This window comes from Mus musculus, chromosome 2 (genome assembly GCF_000001635.26).
Source record: "Mus musculus strain C57BL/6J chromosome 2, GRCm38.p6 C57BL/6J".
Lineage (NCBI taxonomy): Eukaryota > Metazoa > Chordata > Mammalia > Rodentia > Muridae > Mus > Mus musculus.
This window is the reverse complement of record NC_000068.7, coordinates 26,667,259-26,686,174: the sequence shown is the minus strand read 5'-3', so window position 1 is coordinate 26,686,174 and position 18,916 is coordinate 26,667,259. Positions and strand designations below refer to the sequence as shown.

The 18,916-nt window shown below is 42.3% G+C and overlaps 1 protein-coding gene across 1 annotated transcript; it reads left to right on the top strand.

The window, feature by feature from the left end:
• Positions 1-14,892: 14,892 nt before the first annotated feature.
• On the top strand, positions 14,893-18,501 carry Lcn4 (lipocalin 4). Its single transcript, NM_010695.1, has 7 exons — positions 14,893-15,000; positions 15,443-15,573; positions 15,809-15,879; positions 16,719-16,829; positions 17,509-17,610; positions 17,812-17,838; positions 18,278-18,501. The coding sequence occupies exons 1-7, from the start codon at positions 14,908-14,910 to the stop codon at positions 18,298-18,300; spliced, it is 558 nt and encodes a 185-aa protein (NP_034825.1). The 5' UTR covers positions 14,893-14,907; the 3' UTR covers positions 18,301-18,501.
• Positions 18,502-18,916: the final 415 nt, after the last annotated feature.

The following is an 18,916-nucleotide window of genomic DNA, read 5'->3' as shown; positions in this document are numbered from 1 at the left end:
CTTAGCTATATGTCAAAATCAGTTCTTAGAGGCACTTATAATAAAACGATATTGAAGGAAAGCACACAGATCCATTCACCAACTAATGCAAGGACAGGTTTGGAGCATTCGTTTTTCAGGGTCCCAAGGCTCCAGGAGACTAAGTTTCCCTGAATCTTTTTGCCTCAGAACTGCATCCAAGACTTTGGGCCTGTCACACAGTCACCACTGGAGTGGGCATGGCAAGAATATTTCCAATTTTCTGAGGAACCATCAGATTAATTTCAAGAGTGGTTGAACCAGTTTGCAATCCCACCACCAACGGTAGAGTATTCCTCTTTCTTCACATCCTTGCCATCATCTGTGTCACCTGAGTTTTTGATCTTAGCCACTATGATTGGTGTAAGGTGGAATCTCAGGGTTGTTTTGATTTGCATTTTCCTGATGATTAAGGATGTTGAACATTTCTTTAAATACTTGTTGGCCATTTAAGATTCCTCAGTTGAGAAATCTCTGTTTAGCTCTGTACCACATTTTTAAATTGTGTTGTTTCATTTTCTGTCGTCTAATATCTTCATTTCTTTGTATATTTTGGATATTATCTCTCTATCATATGCAGGGTGTGTAAAGATCTTTTCCCAATCTGTAGGTTTCCATTTTGTCCTATTGACAGTGTCATCTTCATTACAGAAGCTTTTCAGTCTCACGAGGCCTCATTTATTAATTGTTGATCTTAGAGCCTGAGCCATTGGTGCTCTTTTCAGGAAAGTTTCTCCTGTGCCCATGTGTTCAAGACTATTTCCCACTTTGTCTTCTATTAGATTCAGCACATCTGGTTTTATGTGGAGGTCCTTGATCCACTCGGATTTGAGCTTTGTAAAAGAAGATAAAAATAAATCAATTTGCATTATTTTACATGAAAACTGTGTGTTAAATCAGCACTACTTGTTGAAGTTGTGTTCTTTTTTCCACTGTATGGTTTTCAGTTCTTTGTCAAAAATTAAGTGTCTGTAGGTGTGTGGGTTTATTTCTGGGTCTTCTGTTCTATTCCATTTACTGATCTGTCTGTCCCTGTACCAATACCATGCCACTTTTATCATTATTGTTCTGTACTACAGCTTGAGGTCAGGGATAGAAAAGATCTTCACTAATCCTACATCCTTTAGTGGGCTAATATCCAAGATATACAAAGAACTCAAGAAGGTAGACTATAGAATATGAAATAATCCAATTAAAAATGGAGTACAGAGCTAAATAGATAATTCTCAACAGGAATATCAAATGGTGTGAATAACTTAATGTTCAACATTCTTAGTTACCAGGGAAATGGATATTAAAACATCTCTAAGATTCCACCTTATACTAATCAGAATGGCTAAGATAAAAAACTCAAGTGACAGCACATGCTGGTGAGGATGTGGAAGAGGAACACTTCTCCATTGTTGGTGGTATTGAAAACTGGTACAACCACTCTGGAAATCAACTTGTAGGTTTCTCAAACAATTGGAAATAGTTTCACCTGAATACCCAACTATTCTGCTCCTGGGCATATACCCAAAAGATGCTCCACTATACCCCAAAGACCCATGTTTCACTATGTTCATAGCAGTCTTATTTTTAATAGCCAAAAGCTGGAAACAACCCAGATGTCCCTCAAGAGAAGAATGGATACTGAAAATGTAGTTCATTTACACAATGGAATATTATTCATCTATTAAAAATGAGGACACCATGAATTTTGCAGGCAAATGAACAAAAGTAGAACATATCCTGAGAAAGGTAACCCAGACCCAAAAGGACGCACATCACATGTGCTCACTGATAAGCGGATATTAGCCAAAAAGTACAGAATATATGCAATACAATTCACAGACCATATGAAGCTTAACAAGAAAGAAGGCCCAAGTGTGGATATCTCACTCCCATTTAAAAGAAGGAACAAAGCAATCATCAGAGGCAGAGGGAGAAAAGGACCTGGGTGGGAGAGGGGAGGGAGAGAGGAGAGAGGGCAGGACCAGGTGTGGTGGGAGACAGGAGAAAAGTCCAGAAGGCCAGGAAAATGAATGAAAATATTCAGCAGTGTGTTTGTGGGGAGGTGCAGGGTCCAGGGGAACCTCTAGAATGTTCCAGAGATCTGGAATGTGAGAGGCTCTCAGGCCTCAATGGGGATGACCTTAGCCAAAATACTCAACAGTGGGGAGATGGAACCTGAAGAGACCACCTCTAATAGGTAGTCATGGACCCCAGTTGAGGCATGGAGCCACCCACCCATCTTCGCATTTTTTGACTCAGAATTGTTCCTGTGTAAAGGAAAGGCAGGGACAAAAATGGAGTAGAGACTGAAAGAAAGGCCAATCAACAGCCCAAGTTGGGATGTATCCTATGCACAGGCACCAAACCTTCACACTATTACTGATGCCATGTCATGCTTTCAGACAGGTGCTTAACGTGGCTGTCCTCTGAGAGACTCTACCAGTAGCTGACTGAGACAAATGCAGACACTCCAGCCAACCATTTGACTGAACCTGGGGATCCCTATTCAAGAACTAGGGGAAGGGTTAAAGGAGCTGAAGGGGATTGCAACCCCGTAGGAAGAACAACAGTATCAACTAACCCAGATCCTTCACGTTTCCCAGAGACTAAGCCCTGGTGCATATGTAGGAGAAAACTGTTTGTCTGGCCTCTGCAAGAGGCTGCACCTAATCCTGTAGAAACTTGATGTTCCAAAACAGGGGGATGCTTAAAGGGTTTGGGTGTGGGTAAGGGGGTGGGTGGGTGGGTGGGTGGGTGGGTGAGTTGGGGAACACCCTCTCAGAAGCAAAGTGGAAGAGGGTGGGTGAAGAAATTGGGGAGGGAGTGAAAGAACTTAGTGGGGAAACCCCCACTCAATTCCCGTTCAGCATGCACCCAAGAATCACGAACAGACGACCATCTTGATGTAAAAGCATGAGGTAGTTTAATGACAGAGCTCAGGAGAATCTCAGGGTTGTTTTGATTTGCATTTCCCTGATGCCTAAGCATGCTGAGCATTTTTTTTTAGGTGCTTCTCATCCATTTGTGATTCCTCAGTTGGGAATTCTTTGTTTATCATGTTTTTTTTTCTTTGAGTTTGCTTATATAATGGACTATGTTGATGGATTCTTGTATATTCAAACATCCCTACATCCCTGGAATAAAGCATACTTGATCATGGTGAATGATTGTTTTAATGTGTTCTTGGATTTGGTTTGCAAGAATATTATTGAGTATTTTTTGAGTATTCATAAGGGAAATTGGTTTGCAGTTCTTTTTCTTTGTTGGGACTTTGTGTGGTTTAGGTATAAGCATAATTGTGGCTTCATAAAACAAATTGGGTAGTGCTCCTTCTGTTTCTATTTTGTGGAATAATTTGAGAAGTATTGGTATTAGATCTTCTTTGAGGATCTGATAGAATTCTGCACTAAATCCATCTAGTACTGGACTTCTTTGGTTGGGAGACTTTTAAAGACTGTCTATTTCTTCGGGGGTTATAGGGCTATTTAGATGGTTTATCCGATCTCATTTAACTTTGGTACTGTCTAGAAAATTTAGTATTTAACTTTGGTATCTGTCTAGAAAATCATCCATTTCATCCAGGTTTTCCAGTTTTTGTTTGCTTGTTTGTTTGTTTGTTTTTTGTTTTTAGAGACAGGGTTTCTCTTTATAGCCCTGGCTGTCCTGGAACTCACTTTGTAGATCAGGCTGGCCTCGAATTCAGAAATCTGCCTGCCTCTGCCTCCTGAGTGCTGGGATTAAAGGCGTGCGTCACCACATATGGCTTCCAGTTGGGTTTTTTTGTTTTGTTTTGTTTTGTTTTGTTTTGTTTTGTTTTGTTTTGTTTTTTGAGTATAGGATTTTGTAGTAGGATCTCATGATTTTTTTTTTAATTTCTTAAGTTTCTATTGATATGTCTCCCTTTTCCTTTCTCATTTTGTTAATTTGTATACTGTTAGTATCTTATGGTTAGTCTGGCTAAGGGCTTATCTATTTTGTTGATGTTTTCAAAGAACCAGCTCCTGGTTTTGTTGATTGTTGCATAGTTCTCTGTTTCTACTTGGTTGATTTCAGCCCTGAGTTTGATTATTTCCTGCCATCTACTCCTCTATGAGTTTTCCTCTTAGCACTGCTTTCATTATGTCCCATAAGTTTGGATATATTGTGCCTTCATTTTCACTGAATTCTAAAAACTCTTTAATTTCTTCTTTATTTCTTACCTGACCAAGTTATCACTGAGTAGATAGTTGTTCACCTTCCTTGTGTATGTGAGCTTCCTGTTGTTTTTATTGATGTTGAATACCAACATTAGTCCATGGTGATCTGACAGGATGCATAGGATTATTTCAATCTTCTTATATCAGTTGAGGCTTGTTTTGAGTCTGATTATATAGTCAATTTTGGAGAAAGTACCATGAGGTAGGTGCTGAGAAGAAGGTATATTCTTTTGTTTTAGAGTAAAATGTGCTATAGATATCTGTTAAATCCATTCAATTCATAACTTCTGTTAGTTTCACTGTGTCTCTGTTTAGTTTCTATTTCCATTATCTGTCCTTTAGTAAGAGTTGAGTGTTGATGTCTCCCACTATTTTTGTGTGAGGTACAATGTTTGCTTTGAGCCTTAGTAACATTTCTTTTACAAATGTGGATGTCCTTGCCTTTGGGGCATAGATGTTCAGAATTGAGATTTCATCTTTGTAGATTTTTCCTTTGATGAATATGAAGTATCCTTTCTCATCTTTTTTGATAACTTTTGGTTTGAAAGTTGATTTTATTCAATGTTAGAATGGCTACTCTGCGGGGCTATGGGTATAGGGGAAGGGGTGGGAGGAGGGAGAGAGCCCATTTCTGGCCAGAGCTTCTGTGCTCTGGACAGGCGGGTGTGGGAGGACTGCTGGATGCTTTCCACATAGCCCTGGATAGGCATCTGGCTGTGTGAAGCCACTGACCCCACATGGCAGGGGGTAGACCAGGGGCAGCCCCTGGTACCAGGTTCTCAATCTCTGGCATCCCTTGCTGGATACAGGAGAGAAGCGGAATCAGAATAGGGGCTCTGGGGCAATACTCTTGGCCCCGGAGATATGGGAAGAGGGCAGAGGGAGAGAGGGTCCCACACAGGTGAGAATCCTTAGTCTGGGCCTTGATGAACAGAGACAGTCTATGGGTTTAGAGCTTTATTGTAGAAAGGCAGGGGTAAAGAGACAAGGTAGAAAGAGAGAGAGACTGGCCATGGCCAAGAGGAGAGAAGGGGGAAAAGGAGAGAGAGAGAAGAAAGGCTAGAGAGTAAGAAAGCTTAAAGAGAGAGAGGTAAAAGTTTATAGAGTAAGAGAGAGTAAGAGGGAGAGAGTGAGGTGGGACCAAGCAGCTTGTTATCTTGCTGTTGCTAGGTAACTGGGAGGAGTCTAGCCTGAAGGTCAGAAGCTTTAGACATTGTGTACATGACTGAAAGCCATGAGCCTCTCCTTGGGGAGCTCTAGGGATGGTAACTTCGACAGGAGCTAGGGGTCCAGGAGACATGAGGGAATGCCTTCTGTCCCATGTAGATGAAAATTATCACCATAGGGTCCTACTGGGGTTCACGACCTCAACTCGACTGGAGACCAGCCTGTCTGTGCATAGTCCATTACCCCACACTACTCCAGTCTGTTTCTTAGGACCATTTGGTTGGAAAATTTTTTCCATCCCTTTAGTCTGAGCTAATGTCTGTCTTTGTCACTGTGGTGTTTTTGATATATCTAGCAAAATGCTGAGTTCTGGTTACCTATCCAGTTTGTTAATGTATGTCTTTTTATTGGGGATTAAGTCCATTGATGTTAAGAGATATTAAGGGCCAATGATTGTTTCTTCTTGTTATTTTTTTGTTAGAGGTGGAATTATAATTGTGTGGCTCTCTTCTTTTTAATTTGTTGTAAGAAGAATAATTTCTTGCTTTTTCTTGTGTAGTTATCTCCTTGTGTTTTTCCAACCATTATCCTTTGTAGGACTGGATTTGTGGAAAGATATTGTTTAAATTTGGTTTTGCCACAGAATATCTTGGTTTCTTCATCTATGGTAATTAATTGCTTTGCTGGGTATAGTAGCCTGGGCTGGCATTTGTGCTCTCTTAATTTCTGTATGACATCTACCAAGGTTCTTGTGGCTTTTAGAATCTCTATGGAGAAGACTGTTGTAATTCTGATAGGTCTGCCTTTATATGTTTCTTGACCATTTCTCCTTACCACTTTCAATATTCTTTCTTTGTTCCATGCATTTGGTGTTTTGACTATTATGTGGTGGGAGAAATTTCTTTTCTGGTCTATTCTATTTGGCATCTGTAGGCTTCTTGTATGTTTATGGGTATCTCTTTCCTTAGGTTAGGGAAGTTTTCTTCTATAATTTTGTTGAAGATGTTTATTGGCCCTTTGATTTGGGAATCTTTGTTCCCTTCTATACTTAGTATTCTTAGGTTTGGTCTTTCCATTGTGTCTTGAATTTCCTGGATGTTTTGGTTTAGGAGATTTTTGCATTTTCCATTTTTTGACTGTTTTTCTCAATGCTTTCTATGGTATCTTCTATCTCTTGTATTCTGTTGGTGATGTTTGCATCTATGACTCCTGATTTTTATCTCTAGGGTTGTCTCCTTTTGTGATTTCTTTACTGTTTCTGTTTCCATTTTTATATCTTGGATGGTTTTGTTCAATTCTGTCACCTGTTTGGCTGTGCTTTCCTGTATTTCTTTAAGGGATTCATGTGTTTCCTTTTTAAGGCTTCTCCCTGTTTACCTGTGTTCTCTTGTATTTCTTTAAGGGAGTTATTTATGTCCTTCTTAAAGTCTTCTATCATCATCATGAGATATGATCATAAATCATAATCTTGTTTTTCAGGTGTGTTGGCCTATCCAGGGCTTGCTGTGGTGGGATAAGTAGGTTCTGATGATGCCAAGTAGTATTTATTTCTGTTGCATGTATTCTTCTGCTTGCCTCTCACCATCTGGTTATGTCTGGTATTAACTGGCTGTCTCTGACTCAACATTGTCCCATATGTGATCTTGGGTGTATCAACACTCCTGGGGGACAATCTTTTTCTGTTTGTGATTGGGGTATGTTGGGCTGTAGCACAGGGTCTGCTTCTGGGCACATATCTATCCTCAATTTCTTATCTGCTTCTTTATAACAAATTTCCAGTGGGCCCGTATGACTCTTTTATTGTATTGGGTCAATTGGGTGTGCAGTCTTGTGCTTCCTCAGAGTCTAGGAAAGGAAAGAGAGATGGAGAGCTGGGAAAGTATCACAAGAAGATCCTGAATGCTCCAGGTTCTCCTGGTGCTGTTCCTGGATGAAGTCAGGAGGGTCTTGGAGGCAGAATGAGGAGTGGACTGAGTAGTCACACAGAAGAAGAAGTTGTGTTTGAAAGCATAGATTGCATTACTCTGCTATTGGGGATAAGACAGCTAACCCATCTCTAGGACTCAGACTGAAGCATGAGCACTTGAATCAGCTTTTACTTGATAAAGTACTTCATTAGAGGCATGCAACAGTGAGCAAACATGCACAACTCAGTCTTGGGGTACACCTTTTTTAAAACCCAAGGAGATGTGTGCTCCCATTTGGCAAACTCATGTGTCTGGAATCTGGTGGTTATGATACAATCCGACATGTTTTAGTTTCATTGTTGATTGTCACACAGAAATCTCTTAACAGTTTGTGTCTCAACTCTGCTGGTAGATAAAGGATGTTAACTGTGCAAACAAGATTATTTCCTGTCATTTATTCGTTATGGCTACATAATGGCTTAATGTAGGTCAAGTTAGTTACTATAAAATGGATTGATTCTTGTCTAGGCCAATTGTAAAAGTTAATGTTCCCTGCAACATGGAGGAACTTGGAGCTTTCCTGCCTATTGTCCACAAATGAACCTTGAGCTGACTTGAAATTTCTACCAGAAAACTCATTCTATAACTGTCCAGTTAATCCTCACTCAAACATTAACAGTACAAGCTACATTCTTTACCATGTTTCAGCATGAGAGGTACTGATTTCATCCTCACTGCACTCTGAAATTCCATGAGCTTGAACTTTCCCGTCAGCATCCCCAAAGGAATACACTTGAGATCCTCATACAGCTCTTGTAGTACTTCTTTCATCTGCAGCTGAAATACCTTCCTAATATCCAACAAAACAGCTCTAAGGCCTGAGACCCATATTCTCTGGCTTCTTGCTGTAGTGACTCCACTTGGCAGAACCATTTTCTTTTTTTTTTTTTTCCATTTTTTATTAGGTATTTAGCTCATTTACATTTCCAATGCTATACCAAAAGTCCCCCATACCTACCCACCCCCACTCCCCTACCCACCCACACCCCCTTTTTGGCCCTGGCGTTCCCCTGTACTGGGGCATATAAAGTTTGCATGTCCAATGGGCCTCTCTTTCCAGTGATGGCCGACTAGGCCATCTTTTGATATATATGCAGCTAGAGTCAAGAGCTCCGGGGTACTGGTTAGTTCATAATGTTGTTCCACCTATAGGGTTGCAGATCCCTTTAGCTCCTTGGCTACTTTCTCTAGCTCCTCCATTGGGAGCCCTGTGATCCATCCATTAGCTGACTGTGAGCATCCACTTCTGTGTTTGCTAGGCCCCGGCATAGGCTCACAAGAGACAGCTACATCTGGGTCCTTTCGATAAAATCTTGCTAGTGTATGCAATGGTGTCAGCGTTTGGATGCTGATTATGGGGTGGATCCCTGGATATGGCAGTCTCTAGATGGTGCATCCTTTCATCTCAGCTCCAAACTTTGTCTCTGTAACTCCTTCCATGGGTGTTTTGTTCCCATTTCTAAGAAAGGGTGAAGTGTCCACACTTTGGTCTTCGTTCTTCTTGAGTTTCATGCGTTTAGCAAATTGTATCTTATATCTTGGGCAGAACCATTTTCTTCTGTCAGTTTCCTTCATTAGAAGTGTGACACGATACAAATCATAAACAATACATTGGAGGAATTATAGAATCTGGATCATATATCAGATGATATGGTTCTTAATGTAAGCTGACATAAGTGAATCAGCTCTGACTGTGGGTACTGGAGATTGACACCATCAGGCGGATCAGGATGTAGAGTTCTGTGGCAGACCTAGAGATGTATTCCTCTGGTATTCATCACCTTTCACTGTGGCCACTGGCAAATGTTCTAGTATTCTCGACACAGTGACTTCAGCTTAGGTCCTAGAAGACACAAGAGCAAACTTGATCTCCTGCTTGCAATGAGAACCACTCATTTCCTAAGACTTGATTTTCCTTCTACATTTGTAATGGAGAATTGCTTTTCCATACTATCACTCTGAGTGTCCTATAGGTCATTCTCTGGTTGGAGACTCACAATCTGTGAGGTTGCATTAAACATTTGTGGTGAATATAGAGCTGAACAGAGCAGACATCGTTAGCCTGCCTTGTGATGGTAGAGATTGAATTGTTCCTCATTTCCGCTAACTTTCATGTCAGGATGTCCGTGTAAGATATGACCACAGAGGTACTCTTTAGAGATCTCTGTCTCTTTCTTGTGCAAATAGAGTCCTGCACGTGATCTGAGAGCCCCAGTGTATAGAGCAAACTCTGCAGAGCAGATTCAGAAACCAGGAGCTGCTACCTTCCGCACTTGAATGCAGAACTTCTTTTGCCAAGAGTGGTCCGATCCCAGTGTCCAGACTCCCCCCGTGACTTCTTTCAATAAAGCTGGTTCCTATTCTGGGCACATGTGAGACAATCTAATGGGTCCCAGCTTTGTGTTAATTAGGTGAAGGCAGATGATCCTAGCTTAGCACAATCTTAGAGAAGGAAAGAGGTATTTTGTTACTCACAGGTCTCCATAGAGAAGCATCTCAGGACATCAAATGTCACAGCACACTGCAAGCTGAGCATGTGTAGTGTGCGCCGTGTCACTGTACCTTCACAAGTTTGCCTTAGTCTTTCAACTGTGTTCACTTCAGCAAAACATGTTTGCTCCAGTAAAACACCATCCAACACAAGTGACTTTCCAAAGAATCCTTAAGTGTCCACTTCAGAGTCCCCTCTTCAGTTGACACTCTCTATTCTATAGCATGTTATGGGCCCAGAAGTCTGTAGGCAGCCTAGGCAGAAGTTCATATAATATTTGTGGAGGGATGGCAGTACCTGCCTCCTGTCTCAGCTTCAGATTTAATGACATCTCCACCTCTTCCTGGGTAGGGGAATGGGCACATGGTATAATATTGTGAGAAAAGTACAAATTAGAACCAAACAATTCACATATATAACTGAATATACCATGACTACACTCATTACCCTGTGTGCTAACTTTAAAATTTGGGAAAATAAGTACAAAATAATACAGTTAAAGTCACATCCTCACTGTGTTAAAACATCCACCTCTCATTTCACTCACAGTAAGCATAAAGTCCTTAGATTGGCCCACAGCTTATTGCTGTTTCTTCTATCCTTTCTCTACCTGGTATATGGCACCTTCCTCTCCCTTCCCTCCCCTCCAGTCTGTTTTTGGCTCAGCCAGGATCATTTTAGCTCTTCCAGTCTCTACTGAATGTTCGTCCCTTCTAAAGTCCTCTGCTTCTTCATCTTTTTTTGGTTCATTTCCTTCACTTCCTTCAATTTTATTTCAATGCCCCCTTTGTGTAGCTGTCTTGGGCATTAACATTGAACCTCCCAATTCTTTGTTCACTTAGTTGTTCCCCAAATGGTTCCGCTTTGGACTTCCTAAGGCTTGTGCCACACTTGTAATAATATATAATTAAGAAATCATGAATGGAACACACAGTAGATTGAGGAGGGACAGTGAATACAATGAACAGTGAACAAAACAGGTGTAAGGAGAGCTAGAGCCACTAACAGACAGTTACAGGAAGTCAGTCATTTTGTTGTGATTTCACTTCTACTTTGCTGCTTCCAACATGGTGTTCAAGTGTTACACCCTGGGGTCTTGGCCAAGTCACATGTCAATTTTGGTTTTGTTTTAAGATTGGTTGGATCCTCCTACAGAGACAATTACACCATCCCTACATAGAATCTTTTTTCTTCCTACACATCTGTGTCTTTGATTCTCTTTTCCACTGTCACTGATCCAGTTTAAAAGACTTCTCTGTCTTTGCCCTCTATAGAACAGATACCTCATTTTATAGGCTCAGGCCAGCCTCCTTCTCATACCTAATATCATTGGGAGTGATTATATATGGTAGTGGTATCTTCAAGGTCTTGACGTCTTCATTGCAACTGAAACTACACTGCAACCAATGGCCTCTAACCTCTATTCAGGTGTTCCAAACTTGAAATATAATGCGAAGTCTCAGATTCTCTCCATGACTTCTTCTTCATCCCTTCAAAACCAGAACTATGTTGAGAACTAGAGAGATTGCTCAGTGGTTAAGGACACTTGATTCCCCCAATGGCTTTTCCAGGCCAATGTTCCAATGCTACCACAATCCACCACAACATACATTGTTAGCTGTGTTATAGCAATTTCCTTCTCCTGGAGGGATAAGTGTCCTGATGGATTTGCATTGTCATGGCAGGGAGGTTGGCAGCAGGTCCACCATGGTGGCAGAAAGGAAATAGAACTCATATCACAAACCACAACAGAAAGCATAGCTAGCAAATTCTAAATGTCACGTGGCTTTTAAAATTGGAAGGGACAGGAGAGAAGTACAGAGGGTCAAGAAATTGAATGGAAATATGTAGCGGTGGGGGATGGGGAACAGGGGATAGCCACTAGAAAGTCCCAGACTCCAGGGAAGCAAGAGGCTCCCAGGACCCAATGGGGATGACTTTAGCTGAAATATTTAACAAAGGGGAGACAGAACTTGTAGAGACCTCCAGTGGATAGGTGTGGCCACCAGTTGAGGGATAGGGCCACAAACCCGTCTCAAAATTTTTAACCCACTGGGGATCCATCCCATATACAATCACCAAACCCAGACACTATTGCATATTGCAGAAAGATTTTGCTGACATGACACTGTTATAGCTATCTCTTGTGAGGCCATGCCCATGCCTGGCAAATACAGAAGTGGATGCTCACAGTTGTATATTGGATGGAGCACAGGGCTCCTAATGAAGGAGCTAGAGAAAGTACCCAAGGAGCTAAAGGGATCTGCAACCCTATAGGAGGAACAACAATATGAACTAACCAGTACCCCCCAGAGCTATGTCTCTAGTTGAATATGTAGCAGAGGATGGCCTAGTCAGCCATCAATGGGAGGAGAGGCCCTTGGGTCTTGCAAATATCATATGCCCCAGTACAGGGGAATGCCAGAACCAGGAAGCTGGAGTGCGTGAGTTGGGGAACAGGGAGAGGGGAGGGTATAGGGGACTTTCAGGATAGCATTTGAAATGTAAATGAAGAAAATATCTAATAAAAAAAAGAAAAGAAAAGACAAGACAGGGATAAAAATGGAACAGAGTCTAAAGGAAAGGCCATCCAGAGTCTGCTCCACATGGGCTCCATCCCATCTGCAGACACCAAACCCTGACACTATTGCTGATGCCAAGAAACAAATGCTGACAGGAACCTAGTATGGCTGTTCCCTGAGAGGTTATACCAGCACCTGGTGAATATGGCTATGGATACAGCCAACCATCAAACTGAGCACAGGGACCCCAATGAAAGAGCTAGGAGAAGGACTAAAGTTTCTGAAGGGGTTTGCAACCCAACAGGAAGAACAATATTAACTAACCAGACTACCCAGAGCTCCCAGAAACTAAACAACCAACCAAAGAGTATATATGAAGAGATCCATGGCTCCAGATACATATGTAGCAGAGGGTGGTCTCATCTGGCATTATGAGGAGGGGAGGCCATACCACTTTCACCTACACAAAGAGACAAAGAGCACCACAGACTTGGGGCCAAGTGCCCAAGTATCAGAGCCCATGAAGGTCATTGTTGCTCAAACTTCTGTATACAATTAAAAACAAAGTCCAGTAAAATAAAGACATGAAGATGCAAAGATCATGAAAACCATGCCATCCAGAAAATGAACACCATGGGAGGTTGATTCAGTCTGCCTCAAAGAGAAATCTAGGAAAGATAGAACCTGATAACTGTATTTTTTTTACTCCCAAGAACATCTACTCTCTGAGGTCTCCACATCATGCCCTGCCTCAGTCACATTGGACTGACTGCAAGCCCTTCCTCAACATGGATTCTTTCATCACTTTTCCTTTTGGATCTCTGAATACACTTGGCAGAAATCAGCTCCCTGAAACACAGAGTAGGACTGATGGGTGATAGGAATACAGAGGCTTCTCATCAGACTGTACATGAGAGTCATGATTTGTCAATAACCTATGGCTATTCTTTCCCACTGGTTTTGGAGGGGGAATTGGGGGGATGGAGTTAGGATGGAATTACATAGAGCACTGGTGTAAATGCTTTTATCAGTGATCCACACACTGGTATATATGTTATTTAATTTCAATCAACAAAGCAACAAACAGAAAGGTCTTTGTCATTCCAGACATGGAGACTCCACCTTCTCATTATTCTTTGCTTCTAAAGAGCACAGGCTCCGCCCTTTCTCCTTTTGAGATGATAGACTTCTTGCTCAGTAGCACCTTGCATCCTGGTGTCAAAACCTAGGTCATATGAGCTTGTCAGCAAGAGCCAAGACTTATCAGAGATTGCTCATTAATATTGTTTATTATGTGGAGCTGTTGATCTTGGGTCCACAAAGGCACAAAGACACTATTGTAGGTCCAGCACCTATCTCCAGAGCCTGGACCAGTTGTGTCTGAGATCAAGACATTGAGGGCCAAGAAATGCAGATTGAGGAGGAAGGAGGCAGAGTTCCTGTTGGGGAGGGAGCTGGCCTGAGTCAGTAGAGAGGGCAGACAAGGCAGCTCATCCATGAAGTCTGGATACAGGAGGGCTCTGGCCTCCTTGTGTCCATCTTGGTCTTTTTATTAAAAAGAATGAGACTTGTGATCACCTTGTTGGGCTGTCAGTTTTCAGACATATGTGAGGGTAAACCTAGGTCATTCAGTATAGAAGAGAGCTCAATTATGCATAATATGCTGGGGCTCTATCAGTTCCTAAAGGAGGTCCTCAGAAGCCCAACAGAGCAAAGGCTCCAATATCCTTTGACAAATTGATATCCCAGAGTTCACAGACTCTTACATGTCTCTTAGTGAACACACAATCATTATTCCCTGAATCGTGGCTAGAGCTTTTCCAATATCAGGATAAAACTGTGACACATAGGCATCATGGCCCTTCTCCTCAAGAACCTAAAATGTAGCAGAGGAGGTACCTTTTGGGTAGAGCTAAAGAAGTGAGACACCTGAGAATAACAAGTGCTCTAAGAGACCACTGGCAGCCCTGGCTGCATAATGCAGCAGTTCAGGTGACCGTTGGCCTGAGTGTGGCTTGGAGCCTCTTAGAGGTGCTACTTCAGTTGACCCCAAGCCATTTCACAATGACCATATACATGTCTATTTTGGGCCTTCTAGACATGAGAAATAGTGATTTGGGATCCCAAAACAGAGTGTGGGCTGTGGAAATCAGCAGGACTATGCATGGTGGAGAAGCCAAGTCCCTTCTTGAGTGGCAGAGAAGGTGGCTGGGGAAACTAAGACTGTGTTAAGGGCTGATGATGGTGAGTGGATAAAGGCAGCCCTCCTTTTCTGGTCCACAATGCAGACTGTGTTCCCACCCCAAACCTGAATCGTTCAATCTCTCTGGACTCCTTCACGAGATGGCGATGACTTTGAAGATCTTTTGTCTTGAGGTGGCAATGAATGACCAAGAAGTCCTAAAAACAACAATATTCACCCCTATGACAAATGGCCAAGAGGGGTGTGGCCAGTGTCATTTTTGTCCATAAAGGGCATCCTCTGAGGAGCCAACACAGTGTCATTGTGTCATGCTTGCTGCCTGCTTTGTCTGAGAGCACACAACCTGACCATGAAGAGCCTGCTCCTGACTGTCACACTGTCTAGTCTAGTGGCAACTCTACAGACCTATGATGACCTTCCCTTCATCTCAGAAGAAGATAAAGTGAGGCATGGAGGGGTGGCAAACAGGTGCACGTGGAAGGTTTGACTGTTGGACAATGCCTGAGTACCAGAGCTAGTAATCCTGAGGGTTTCAGTCCTCTGAGTCTGAGCAGAGAATGCTCTTCTCCAGCATACAGGGCCTCCTGGTCCTCAGACTTGGACCAGGGAAAGGTTCATGAACAGTGACATCCAGAACCATAAAGTGTCACTTGAAAAGACCTCTGTGTGTTTGTTCCTGGAATCCTAACTGTTTTTAGCCTTTGGAGACAGTCAGATTCCATTTAAACTGGACAACCATATGTAATTCTAATCTAATTGTATGAAGCATGGTGTTGGACCTCAACAACTCAGGGGAACATTTTATGCTTAGGGATATATGTACAGGCAAACTAATTAAGACTTGGGTATGAGAAAGTGTGGGCTTAGGACTCTGTCTACTCCAGCTCTCAGGTGTCTGGTTCATAAAGGCCACAGTGAGTCAAAGAAGAGAAGTGGAGGGGGAGACTCTGGTTGCATTTCCTATTAAATTTACATGCCCAGAAGAAGGAACCTTGGAGCTCAGGCACACTCTCGCGTGAGTATCCCACACGGATCTTTTCATCTTTCTTGCCTCTCCTCTGTATTTTGGATATTGATGACAGAAAAGCCCATTCCTTCGAGGGGCTATAGTCTTCACATGCTGAAATTTAGGAGGGTGCAATATGGGATTTCAGAGGGCATTGTGCTAAGGCCGAGGAACCAGGTGTACAACCAGAATGGAGCACAGGTGTATTCAGAAAGAGGCTGCACATCACTTTCCTGTTTTCCAGATCTAAGGGAGAGTGCATTAATGTAGGAATTCGTTTGCAGAGAACAGAGGAGCCTGGTCAATACAGTGCCTGTGAGTCCATGTTTCATTTTCTCATCCTTTTCTTGTCATAAACCTCTCTAATCAATACTGCTTAAGGGGGGGTGGGTTTTATTTAGCTCCCAGTTCAAGGCACAGTCCACAGTGGTGGAATATTCCAGGCAGCTGGAGCAGGAAGTATCTATTCATATTACACAATAGTCAGAAGCGATTAGTGAATCCATTCCTGCTAGTGCTCAGATCGTTTTCAGAATTTTACGAAGTCCATTGTCTGCTGCCCACACAATGTTCCTGCCCACAATTAAGATGAATCTTATACAATAAATTAACATAATCAATATTATACACACTATTATAGTCAACTGAATAATTCCAATGTGATTCTAGATTATGTGGATTTATTAGTCAACATTGGACCCCTGGATGCAGGTGACTATAGGTTGCAAGGCAAGATGCTTGGTTGTAGTGCTCCTGGCCTGCTTACTTTTCAGGAAGGTCTACCCTTTAACTCCCAGGTGTTTTCAGAAATCAGTTAAGCTCATAGAAGAGACCATGCTTCCCTCTAGATACTACTGTCTACTGCCCAATATGGATTCTGAAGCTTAGAATTTAGGAAACAGGCCAGGGTAGCTGCTAAAGGGCTAGTCAGCCACAGCCTTCATCTTCCCTGACACCTAATGTCATGTCTTCATAGCTGGGGATAACAGCTTTCCATGAGGAACCTCTGTATTGTGATGATATCATAGAAAGTCTTGGAGCTGGCTATATGGTTGCTCATGGGTTATTGTTGAAACCTTCTAGATTGTTCTCAGTGTGGGATGAATGTTCTCTTTTAAAAAGACACTACAGATCTATTTCTCTTTAATCTGCAGTTTGGGGCCATACTCTCTTCTATATATATGATCTTCCAGTGAAGGACCACTACATCATATACTGTGAAAGCCATCCGTTTCAGAAAATATCCCAATTTGGATATCTCATAGGTGAGGAACATCAGAGATCAAACCTGCCCATGTTCTCCATGATCATTAGCTATTTGAATGCTCAGCAACTACATCCAGGCACTGGGAAGTCTAAATCCTCTGCCGTGTCCTTTCGCAAGTGTGGATAAGGTGCCATGTGATCACTATAAATGCTTTGAAATGGTAAGCCATGGTCTGTGCAGAATTTCCAGTGCCATGATCAGATGTGACCTTGAGCACTGAGTAATAGGACAGAATTTTTATTGGTTTACTCAATATCTTGTCTTGAAGGTCTCAGGTTTTGTGGCAGGAAGTTCTCATTGAAGGGCTGTGTCTTAACAGAAACCTTTTATGGGCAATGCTGCCCTCATTCCAGGGACAGGAAACAGACTAATTTACCTTGAAACACAGTTTCCTGTTGGTTAGACTGTAACATTTCTTGGGTGCTTAGGATATCACCTATAGGTGTGGTCATAACTGTGTGACCCTATATGTCAGTTATACCCACTTCCTGTTGACAAGCTCCCCAACCACCATCCATTTTGTACCTCCACATTCACTCTAAAGTCTCCTTCCCCTTGTTCCCATATGCTTCAGGTTGAAAACTCTGGTTCTATGAAGTCTTCTCGTCTTTATGTCAGTGGACTCTAATAGGGCTCTGTAGTCATACTCTTTCTGCTTATCTGGCCTCTGTTCACAGGAAAGTATCCGGAAGAAAACCAGGATACCTTGGAAGTATTTAAGGAATTCATACAGCATAAAGGATTTCTCCAAGAAAAAATCGGTGTGCCTGAACAGAGGGGTAAGAGGATGCTCTGTTTAACTTCTCCTCACGGCCCCTTATTTCCCCCATGGTACAGGGAATCTTGTGTAACCATGTGTCTTCCTTTACAAGCAGGATATTTTTTGTGATCTTAGTCATTGAGCCATCCAAGCTGCAGGTGCAGTCTGGGTCTTCAACCTGGACACTCTTCTATTTGATTTTTTTTCCTTGCTTTTACAGATCGGTGTATTCCCATACATGACAGTGGTAAGTGACCCTCTGAAGAAACCCTGAGAGAACTCAGATTCCTCTGTTCCATGGTGGATGTTTTTATCTGTTGTTGACCCATCTCTCAACATCCCACTCAGGAAGGAATGTGCTTAGCCAGGAAGCAGTGACCACTCCAGGAGGAGTCCTCAAGTGGAATTCTTGGATACTTGGGAATTCCATCATTCATTTTCCTTGAGTTCTGCCTTTGCAGTGGTCTATTTTCATGCCTTAGGTACCCACAAAGCTGATTAGAGATCTAAAATGTCAAGGAAGTTAGGATACTTCTGTGGCCCATGTATTCTCAGGATGAAATTCCCAAAGGCTCAATGAATGGAAAAATTTTAATAGGCATGTATCTCCTAAGTAGCTACTCTCCGACAGCTATTGCCGTGATAGAGGGAGGGATCTCTCAGTTGTGTATATCTCTCTGTCACAGCCCACCAGGACCACAAATGCTGAGACAGACTTGCCAGTAGGACCTGACCATGACCTTAGTGGACTGACTACTATTCTTCCTGGACAACATTTCTCTGAGCTGCATTTCCCCAATCTGTGTTCTACTCCTTAAATTGTACCACCCTCTGGACTTCCTAAGCTCCTGATTTACCTTCTAACCCTTGCTCTGAGACCCCTCTGAATCCAATAAAAAAATTAGCAGTTTTTTCTGAGTTCAGCTTGTATGTGGCAGGCATTCTTAGTTCAAAAGGCTAAGGAGATATTAGGATTAGCAGATATGAGACACCCATTAACTTGGCACCCAGTAGTCCTCGAGAGCTATGTGAGCTCTAAAATTGGTGGTTCAAGTGATATTTGGCCAATACCAAATAGCTCCAGAAAAATGTCTGACACTGGATGAGGATAATTTGGGTAGCCAATCAGTTGGGTAAGACTGGATGATGGTGTCAGGATTGCAGATATATTCAGGTCTAACAGAAATATTGCTGCATTTGGGAACTTCATGGATACCTGGGAGTGACCTAGCTCTGAATCACCCAGGAGTAATGACAAGCACAGAGTGGGAAAGATTGCTAGACCTTCCTCATCATGCTCCATAAAGACTAACCTACATGCAGCA